Below are 10,964 nucleotides of genomic sequence, written 5' to 3'. Positions count from 1 at the left end.
AGGGAATCCGAGAAGTGATGACGACGAGTGTTGACGGTGGCGGTCGCAATGACAAAACGATTTCAACAGAAATTTCAATGTTTTGAACACAATGCTGCGTGCTTACAACAGCTGCGAATTTGAGACGATATTCTTTCAATACTTGTGTTAATGTGTCACGTTCGATTTTCGTTAAAAGTAAAAAAAGTCGTCGATGTCGAAGATTTTAAATGATTTTAAGGGGAGACTCCTATGAGTTTTAAAAATCGCGGGCTATTGGACTGAGATTTCTTATGCATTGAAGATCGATTATATATGTCTAAAAACGAATAATTAGAGCAAAAAGATGAATTGTTTATTGTTGGTTTGCCCCGCAAACGTTTAAAATGTTGAAAATAGTCCAGGGCTATTTTTTTTCAAAATTGTTGAAAAAATGTGTGCAATCACAATTACGAATTAGTTTTTCGGAAATTCAACTCTTACACAGCTAATTTTGTTATGTTTTCAATAAAAAATTGCGCGATTCATGTAAAATAGACCGTAAAGTGTTTCTGTAAGAATCGAGAATATATTTTAAATATTTTGAGGATATTTTTTCTGTTTATTTTACATGAATGGTGCAAATTTTTATATTAAACAAAACGAAGTTAGCTGTGCAAAAATCTTGAAAAAAAAACTCTGGAGCTCAAAAATTGGTAGCCCTGAGCTATTTTTACCATTTTAAGCGCCTGCGGGGCGAACCAACAATAAACAATTCATTTTTTTTGCATTAATTATTCGTTTTTAGACATATGTAATTGATCTCCAATGCATCGCCCACGACTTTAAAAACTCATAGTAGTCTCCTCTCAAGCCATGACCAAAATTCTGTTTTGATAAGAATTTTTTGAGTGACTGTTGAAAAATTGATTTTTGGAAAAATATCAATTTTTTAAAATCCTTGTGAAAAATTGAATTGTAATTGGTGTCAATAAATAGAGCTCATTGAAGTGTACAATCATGAAAAAATTCTTGAAATTCCATGGGTCCTTTATAAGAAAATTTCGAAAAAAAAACAACTTGATATCTTGATTTTTGCACAAGCTAGAGTGATTAGAGAGTTTTTTTGAAAAGAATTTGTTTGAAAGGACTAAATCTATTCTTGCAATAAAAATTTTCAATGTCGGTGTACGCTTCGCATGTTTGGCGCAACAAAATCCTTTTTTGGTAGTTTCTAACAAACCATTTTTTTTGCACAAGTAAGACTTGTTTGAGAACTCTGCTGTTTTTCTCTCAGTGTACCCTACAATCGTTTTTCCACCTTCACATGACGATAACATTAACAATGATGACATTACAAAGATAATCCTCGGTATGCAATGTGATAAATAACTAAGTCACCGACGAAATTTGTCCCATATTTCTGCGAATTTTTTTACTCAAGTTATGCGTGTCGAACTCCAGTTGTCTACTTCTGAAATGGATAGTATAGGACATTAGTATTATTTTTATTCAGTCACTCAAAGATTCTTAGCTGAGACATGCCATTCAAATCGCGTGAAATGATAAAATTCATCAACCCTCACGAAAACAAAGATGAAATGGATTTGACTCCTCGAAAGCGAGTGCTCATCAACACGTGAAACGATAATCCAACAGTCAGAGTGACCCGTAGTGGCCGGACGATAGAACGGTAGCTGAGCTCACTGGAGCATATCCATTCCAGTGAGTTTCGGAATGCGTGCTAAAGTCTTTTTTTATGCCAGCGATACCACTTACTATGAAACAAAAATAACGAAACGGTTCTTTGTCAACGGCTGTCATGCGCGTAGAAGCTCATCGTCTGATACCGTTGAATTCCACGATAAGTTTTTCTTCATTCAAAAAAAGTACGGAGAAAATGTAATAAATAATTGAATTAATGGAGATTTCTTCTTGTGTTATGATGCAGACGATGGAAGTAGTTTGTCTGAAGCGTGTAGCACGCCAATAATAGGTGCAAGCCCGAGGTCAGGCTCCAGTCGCACAGTCATGGATATTGATGACACGGAACGTGGAGGCCTACACTCGGCACATCATTTGAATACACGAGCATCATTATCTAGCCTTGGGGTAAGCATTATCTCCAGTAATGAATGTGTTTTATTCCTTATTCTTATTTCATTAAATGATTTTTTTATTTCAAGAAAATCACAGGTTTGAAAAACGAAACGTTTTAAATTGTATTCATATTTATTCATTTAGGGGAGAGTGGGGCAAAATGAAACAGTCAAAACACTACTGTTTGGCGCAATTCAAGCGAAAATTTTTTTTTATCAACTATTTGTTTTTTATTAACTTTTTTGTTAGTGAAAGTATTGACGAGAATAATCAAAAACTCATGTTTCTAGAAATCATTTTGCTCAGAATTAAAAACTGGTTACTTAAATTTAGACCCAAAAACCGAAAAATTCAGTATAAAAAATCTACTCATTCCAAGGCAGAAAAGTTTTTAAATCGAGAACTGTTGGTTTCTCAAATTAAAAATCTTTGCTTTATTGAAATGAGAACAGTCGAAAAGAATCAAATTCTGGACCAATTGAACATGAATTCAATAGTAATTGAGTCAAGTCTCAGGCGATATCAAGTCATATACTTTCAATAACAATGAATCTATAAACATGAGTAAATTGATTCTAGAACATGATCAATTTTTCTCTGTGCAGCTAAATTAAAAATCAGAACACATAGAAAACAGTTTCTAGTTTTGAAAACTAATTCACTGATTTGAAGAAACTCATGGACATTTTGCTCAGAATTTAAAAAAAATTTAGAGCAAAAATCCGTAATATTCAAAACCAAAAATCAACTCATTCCAAGCCACAAAAGTTCTTAAAACGAGAACGTTCAAAAGGGATAAGTTTCTAGAATAATTGAATATTAATTCAATAGTAATTCCAGGTGTGAGGTGACATTGTTGTTCTCTTTGAGTAATAATGGATTTATAAAAATGAGTAAATTCATGTTGAAACAGGACAAATCATCAATTTAAGAACAAGAATGTTTTAAATATGAAAATCCTGATGTTGTTGATTCACCAATCCCAAGAATTTCAATTCAAAAGCCAAGCTTTTCTTAAAGTAATAGAAAATATGTCCTAATTTATAGGTACAATCATACTAGATTGAGTAAAAATTGCTCAGAACAAGAGCTTTATTCCCTCATGCTAGGGAAAAATTGGTTGAAATAAGTAAAAAAATCCCCTGATTTCCCGGATTTTTCGCTCGCTATATGTTAACACAACAGAGCTTTGAAATTCATTCATTTTTATTGGAAACTAATTTTTTTTCTCTGCGAATGCAAAGTGAAAATGCTGAAAAAAAATTCCCTCCCTTTAGATTTTTCTACTAAATATCAACATTTTCAATCCCTTCCAGGCGAGATCTGACTCAATGGCATCAGTGTACAGCGGCGCTGGTGAAGGCAGATGGTGTGGATCAGTGGCAGTTCGTGGTGAAGTTGAATTCTCCCTCCAATACGATTACAAACAGCTAACATTCGAAGTCCACGTCAGCCAGTGCAGAGATCTAGCGCCAGTTGACATAAAGAGAAATCGTTCAGACCCTTACGTGAAAGTTTACCTTCTCCCTGATAAGTCAAAGGGTGGAAAGCGAAAAACGAAAGTGAAGAAACACACGTTGAATCCGGTCTTCGATGAGACACTAAAATTCCATATTGGGTTGAATGGATTGGAGACTAGAACACTATGGCTGACAGTCTGGCACTCAGACATGTTTGGCAGGAATGATTTCCTCGGTGAAGTGAGAATGCCTCTTGAGAATAAAATATTTGACGATCCAACACCGAGGTGGTATCCACTTCAGGAGAGAACTGAGCCATTTGACGATCCTATAGCCTACAAGGGCGAGGTTATTGTGGGCCTCAAATTTGTGCCACCAGATCCAGCGCAATTACAGGAGAGGGAGAATATTGCTGGCGAGAAGAGCCTTGTGAAGGGAAAGAAAAACTGGAGCCGAGGGGGACTTCATGTGCTCGTTAAAGAGGCTCGTAATCTTCAAACCCGAGCTAAAAATTCAGGCACATGTGACCCCTTCTGCAAGAGCTATTTGTTACCAGACAAAGGCAGGTCGGGCAAGCAAAAGACTGGGGTCGTTAGGCGATCCAATGGCTCGCCAGTTTGGGGTCACACTTTTGTTTACAAAGATGTTAGTATTCAGGAGTTAGCTGAACGTGGACTCGAACTGACTGTTTGGGATCATGATCGTATTGCGAGTAATGAGTTCCTGGGAGGTGTTAGATTCAATCTGGGAACTGGTGAGTAATGCTTTGATATTTCGAATAGGTACCTTGAAAAATATTTCATTGATTGAAGTAGTATGAATGTACTTCAGTTGAGTAAGGAGGAAAATAAATTTAAGGCTTGGATGGAGTATCTTTCGAACGTTATCTCGATTGTTTTTACATTCTCGTAATTTATAATATATCACAATTCCATTGGTTTTCCATCACGCTAAAAATTATGATTGTGCAATAAAGAAAGTAGAAAAAACAGTGAACTTTACAAAGAACGTTTTTGATAAAGATTAGGAAATAAGTCCGATAGGGAGGAAATTGTAAATGGATAATTTATCATGGCAACTAAAGACAATAAATTATTAATTTGCAATTTCCTCCCTATTGGGTTTATTTCCCAATATTATATAAAAACGCTCTTGGAAAATGTTCAGTTATTTTTCAACGGTTTTTGGATTGTACGATCATACTTTTTGGAGACTCCAGTGCTATAAACTGAATGGCAATTGGGAAATATTTCAGATTATCAAAATGAAAGAAGCAAGATCACGTTCGAAAGATAATCCATCCGGGCGTTAAGGCTCGCGTGTGTTATCTTTCGAACGTGATCTCGATTGTTTTAGAATCTTTATAATTTATAATATATCATAATTGCCATTGGATTTCACATTATGCAGGAGTACACATTTTTAATAGAGATTAGGAAAAAATTAGATTAGAAATAAATCCGATAGAGAAGAAATTGTAATTGGATAATTTGTCATGCATTGGCATTGGCTGCTGTGGCAAATGCCGACCTAACAGTTACTAGATACCATTTTCGGACTTTTGGATCATATGGGGTCGATATAAAACAAAAAATCCAAAACTTAAATTTGGACGATTACAAAATTTCCATTCGGAAGCAAAAATTGGAATTTTTGAAAATTACGAGCATTTTCTGTAAATAATTTATAAATAATCAATTTTCCACCATAAAAATCATTTGTTCGAAATCGTAACAAAGTTATTCATATTCAGAATTTTACCAGCAATCGATTTTAAAGTTTAAACAATTTCAATGATTTATATATAAACAACGAATATTTTAAAAAATTATAACCCTAGGCAAAATATAATTTAAATGACGCTAAATATTCATTATTTTTTTCAAATTTTTCTCACACAATTTAATTGACAAATTTGATGACTGAAAATAGTTGAATAGTACTTTGGCTATTTTTTCTTCATTGAAATGCGTTTCTACTTTTATAATTGAATATCAGAGCTTTCATTGGAGCTCAATTTGACCCAAATTCAGACATTTAACGGTTAATTCATTATGTAAACTTCGGAGGTCTTAATTTAAATCTTGATATTGAACCGTTAGAAAACATTTTAACACTCTGAACAAAAATAGAAAGTCTACTTTTGGAAGAAGATTGATGAAATTACTTAAAAGTTGCAATTTTTGAAAATTACGTGCATTTTCTATAAAGAGTGTATTAATTTTCAATTTTTCACCATACAAATCATTTGTTTGGAATGCTAACAAATTTATTCATATTTAGAATTTTTATGCCTACAAAAATAGAGTTTCCGAAAGATTAAACAATTTCAATTATTTATTTATAAAAACGAATATTTTAAAAAATCAATCTGCAAAATGTAATGTGAATGACACGGAATATTCATGATTTTTTCAAATTTTTCGCATGCAATTTAATTGACAAATTTGATGAATGACAATGGTTGAATCTACAGTGTGGTCTGTACCAAACTGTAAAAGATACTTGGCTATCCTTAATGCTGAATCATTTCAACACAAAATTTCCAAGCAGAATATTCAACGGAGTACAATAGTTTCATTCGCCAGCAGATTGAATAATTTCCCTGAATCGTAATTTCCTTGAATCGCGCGTTACGTACAATCCTCACTCACCCAAGTATTTCTCAATCTCCGTAGGTAAACATTATGGGAAACCAGTGGACTGGATGGATGCGACTGGACGGGAGCTCTCACTCTGGCAGAGTATGCTGGAACGACCAAACTTCTGGGTTGAGGGTGCAGTCACCCTGAGACCCAATTTACACAATCATGGAAAGAGCACTGTCTCTTGAATCTTTCATTTCTCATCTCCCAAGATGAATAAATTTGGCCAAAAGTACTTTATAAATCCGTCCCTCCAACCGGGAGTTCGCTCCAAGGTTGAGAGATATTAATGTGGACGATTTCCTCCCTTTGCAAGGAAAGCATGCTTCCATTTTTTGTATGATATCAAAGGATAAATGAATGATTTAGTTCACTTTATCAGCATTATATTCAACATTCCATGTTAGGGATAATTGAAATCGTGTATTGGGGGTAATTTTAATATCTCTAATTTGATGAATTTGTGTACTTATAAATAGATAATATATTTATACTTAATATGCGTTACATATAAAAATTATACACATTGAAAACTATTACTGTATTACCAAGATACTACGATTATGGTAGAAAAGTGGGTAATTAAAATTCCATAATTTGTGATTGAAAGGCATGATTTGTAGTGTAATTTTATAAATCGAGAGGTTTTCCTCTCTGCGAACTGTGTGCAGTTATTGAAGTGAAAATTTTTGAAAGTACTCAAGGCAAGACAGGGTTAATCTGAAAAATATTACCTACGAATTAATGCCAATTCCATTAATGATAAGAAATTATACATTTAATATTTGTAGGAAATTATTGTGCTAAAATTGGACCAATTATCTCAGGATATTTACATACAAATTTGATAAATGGACTTTGTACGTATGAGCATTGTATCAATTGTTACCAACCAATTCTTCTCGTATATATTCTTCCGTAGGAAATTAAATCAGTTCGATTGTACGGAATAATCATTGGAATGGATTTGTTAATATCTAGTGCATTTACCAGTGTAACTGGAGTACGAATAAAATCAACTTTTATACCTGTCCGATTTTTTCATCAAAAACTTATGTGAAAAAGGATATTTCAGATGAGTATTGTCAGATCAGTCGAAATAGTCGAGTAGAGTTGTTAGAGATCATTGTTCAGGATGTATCTGTTTCCCTCGGAATTCTTTCCCGAGTAACGATAACGGCATTTACCAAATGCAGCTGGAAATAGAAATAGACATTAAATTGATAAATCTTATTTCTTATATATTTCAGGATATGGAAACCATTATAGACTTTAAATGTTGTCATGTATGAAAAAAATTAGCAGAAAAACCTTTCAGTAGGAAATTTTTGGGTGATTTCTATAGAATTTAATAGGAGAATAAAGCCTTCAGATGTGAATTTTTGACAGATATTTGACAGGAAAATGTCAATAGAATTTGAATTTCCTATATTATTAACAGCGATAGGCGTATAAATTACGTTGGTAAATTACACAGTTTTTTGACGAAGACGCAGTATTGGACACAAATATAAAAAATAGTATATTATGTCCCGAGCACAGATAAACCGCGAATTTTAACTTTACTTTGTTCGGTTAGAACGCGGTTTTCGGTCCTTGGGACATAAAATATTACTTTATGTCCCTGGGGTCGTAAAACCGCGATTCTAACATCGATTCCCTCGGTTAAATTGGGGTTCCCGGTTCCAGAGACATAAAATATTGTATGTCACATGGTAATAAAACTATTTCCTGACTCATGTAATTAAAGCCACGGTTCCATGTTTCCACTACTCCCCTGATAATTCATTCATTTAATTGACACACGTGATGTGCAATCCATGAATATTAATTAGCTCGTGTCTTATCAGATCCCCAAGGTCATGTCGATTTATATAAATGATGAATTAGAAGCAGTAGAAAAAATCAGAACAGAATAAATTGTGTAGGAATTGAAGATTCTACTGCAAAATGCATAATTTTGAGTTAAATTCGAAGGAAATCCCAATAGACAACCACTAGAATTCTCTAACGAATACGTTAAATTTTCTATCAAAATTTCTCCATGCAGCATTGTAATGGATTGCTGTCTGCAGTTAATTTGATTAATGTCATCACTGTCATCACTTTTCAATTTTTCAATATTCTTACCTTTATGGTCAAGAGGACTACGATTAGTCTTTGGTAATGGAGAACAATTCAAATCCATGATGGCATCGATCTCATCAAATCCCAACTCTTCATCAATATTCGATGCAGTTTGGGTGGAAAATCTCACTGTTCGGAGAAATTTACCACGAGTTTGTGCATCACGTTTTTCTATATTCGTTACAGGTCGAGAATCGAGAAAACGCAGTGAACCAGGTAATATGTGAATGACATAGAGTCTGTAGCGATTATAGTCAGCTTCATCATTGCTTATTGGATCCGTGAGTTGATCCGGGTAGCCTCGATTCCCCAGCAGGCTCAAAAATATCACGTTGGGACAGCATTCTTTTATTCTGTCTACTGCCATATCAATGTCATCTATCTGCAGTCAATGAAAATATGTTTTCATCGCGCTTCACGTGCCTAAAACGTCCCTTTTCCACACATTGTGGTGAAAAACATCGTTCGATACTCATGGGAAAATTTTTTTTTGGCTCGTGGGATTATATCACTCGCCTTCAGCTCGCGCTATAAACCTCCCACGAGCCAAAAAAACACTTTTCTGCACTCGTATCGAAATATACTAGTTTTTAATTTCTGGAGGCAATATTACGTATGAGAAAATTTAAAATTATCCAAGTATTTCGGCTATTTTTTCTCCAGTGAAATACTTTTCTACTTTTGTAGTCGAACATCAGAGTATTGGAGCCCCATTTGACCCCAAGTTTCCAAACATTTTACAATGATTTCATTATTTAAAATTTACAGGTCTGAATTTGAATCTCGATATCAAACCGTTAAAAAACATTTTAACAATTTGAAAAAAAAATTAGCTTTACTTTTGGAGGAAGATAGATTGAATAATTTACAATTGCAATTTTTGAACATTATGAGCATTTTCTATCAATAATGTATAAACAAGCAATTTTCCACCATAAAACTCATTTGTTCGGAATCGTAACAAATTCATTCATATTTAGAATTTAACCAGAAATCGATTTCATGGCTAAAAAATAAGATTTCCGAAATTTTAAATAAGTTCAATTATTTATTCATGAATAATGAATGTTTAAGAAAAATAATTGAAAAATGTTTAAAAAAATATGATAAATGATTTTTTCAAATTTTTCTCACGTAATTTAATTGACAAATTTGATGATTGAAAATGGTTGAATCTATAGTGTAGTCCGTCAGAACTGTAAAAAATACTTGGATATCCTTAATGAAAAAACCTATCGAATTGGCGAAATAATTCTATTGGATTTCTATTCAACTTTCTATTAGTTTTTGGCCGATCTATTGAAATGTTAAATAGAAAATATTTTATAAAAAGTCGAAAAAATTAGATTTTTCTATACAACTTATTCTATTGAGAATAAGTTGTCTTATTTTCTATCGAATTTTCTCGGTTGAAATTTTCCACGTTTTTTTAGTTGATTTTCTCGCTGAAAAGAAAAGTAAAATAGGATGAAAAAAAATCGGAAAATTTGAGCTGAGGAAATTCTACAGAAAATATCTCAATAAAATATGTTGTATAGAAAAATCGATTTCTTTTTACTTTTTCTACAGAATATTTTCTATTGAACATTTCAATAGAATTGTCGAGTGAATTCGCTAGGTTTTTCTATTAATTTTTTTCATTCGTGATGAGTTTTGAAATCTACTATTTGTACCTTATTATTATTCAGACTTAGGGTAGTTAGCGTTGGCATGTGTGGCAGTGTTTTCAGGTCACGAAGATCATTGTTATCCAAAATCAATTCCTGAAGGTGAATGTACTCTTTCAATGCGGAGAGTGATGTCAATTCGTTGTAGGATAAATCCAAACTGAGGCAATCTTCACCGACAATTTTTACCAAACCCTGGGGTATCTTTGAGGCTCTCTGACCGGTATACCATGCCTGGAAAACAGAAGTATCCATTGAGCATCTCTGATTTTGGCGAGAAAAAAATCTTAATAGATGCAAATATTCATTAGATGAAAAATTTACTCTCTAAAAGCAACGTTGCCAAAACGATTGTTATTTCTCATGTATATAAAGTTCTCATCATAACCTTGACAAAATTCTATTGACAATTTTTGTGACAAGTTGCCATTCGCATCGAACGATTTTTGATGGTCCGATTTGAACAAAATTTTCCCAGAAATGCTTGTGATGAATTTTTATTATTAAACATGAATACATCACCTTTTTGTTTTCTATTGTCAGAGCACTCCTATTGAAGTCTTGTAGTCCCATCACCGCCATTTTGTTTCGCAGTGTCTGTAAACAAGATAATCCTTTGATTCATGTTATTTAATTCCGCCGTTCATCACCACATCTTTCGACGCATGATGAGCCTGGAATTAAGTAGTGTGTGGTATAATTTTTCACCGACGTTTCGGCTCGTTGGTCTAGGGGTATGATTCTCGCTTAGGGTGCGAGAGGTCCCGGGTTCAAATCCCGGACGAGCCCGATTTTTTTTTATTTCCATCTAAAGCAGAAATTCATCCTTTTGAGGCATTCTACGCTATTTCGGAAGCACGTCTGAAAAACTTTGTTAAAAAACCTGGTTAAATTCAAATTGGGAAAGTCAACTTTTGGTTAATTGAACTTTTGTCAAAATGAACCTCCGTCAGTAGAACCTTTCGGTTATCTGGTCTTTTGTAAGAATATATGAACGGACCCAAATC

The 10,964-nt window shown here is 33.6% G+C and overlaps 2 protein-coding genes and 1 non-coding gene across 3 annotated transcripts in view; 2 read left to right on the top strand and 1 right to left on the bottom strand.

Moving 5' to 3' along the window:
* Positions 1 to 7,190, top strand: part of LOC107039850 — a 33,021-nt gene extending 25,831 nt beyond the window's left edge. Inside the window, exons 9-11 of the mRNA XM_015259693.1 lie at positions 1,910 to 2,070; positions 3,375 to 4,272; positions 6,197 to 7,190. Coding sequence (XP_015115179.1) covers positions 1,910 to 2,070; positions 3,375 to 4,272; positions 6,197 to 6,351 — 1,214 coding nt within the window. The 3' untranslated portion in view covers positions 6,352 to 7,190. The remainder of the gene's footprint in view (positions 1 to 1,909; positions 2,071 to 3,374; positions 4,273 to 6,196) is intronic.
* Positions 6,385 to 10,543, bottom strand: LOC107039839 (leucine-rich melanocyte differentiation-associated protein). The gene is made up of 4 exons (XM_015259681.2): positions 10,480 to 10,543; positions 9,964 to 10,191; positions 8,294 to 8,672; positions 6,385 to 7,359 (listed from the first exon to the last, which is right to left on the bottom strand). Exons 1-4 carry the CDS (start codon positions 10,537 to 10,539, stop codon positions 7,280 to 7,282), a joined length of 747 nt encoding a protein of 248 aa, XP_015115167.1. The 5' UTR covers positions 10,540 to 10,543; the 3' UTR covers positions 6,385 to 7,279.
* A 131-nt stretch (positions 10,544 to 10,674) lies between these two features.
* Positions 10,675 to 10,746, top strand: Trnap-agg. Its single transcript has one exon. It is a non-coding gene; the product is annotated as a tRNA-Pro (tRNA).
* The last annotated feature ends 218 nt before the right edge of the window (positions 10,747 to 10,964 follow it).

The sequence above is a fragment of the Diachasma alloeum genome, unplaced genomic scaffold (genome assembly GCF_001412515.2).
Source record: "Diachasma alloeum isolate Michigan unplaced genomic scaffold, Dall2.0 Dall_scaffold_00178, whole genome shotgun sequence".
NCBI lineage: Eukaryota > Metazoa > Arthropoda > Insecta > Hymenoptera > Braconidae > Diachasma > Diachasma alloeum.
Note: the sequence above shows the minus strand (reverse complement) of the source record. Positions and strands in the feature narration are given on the sequence as shown.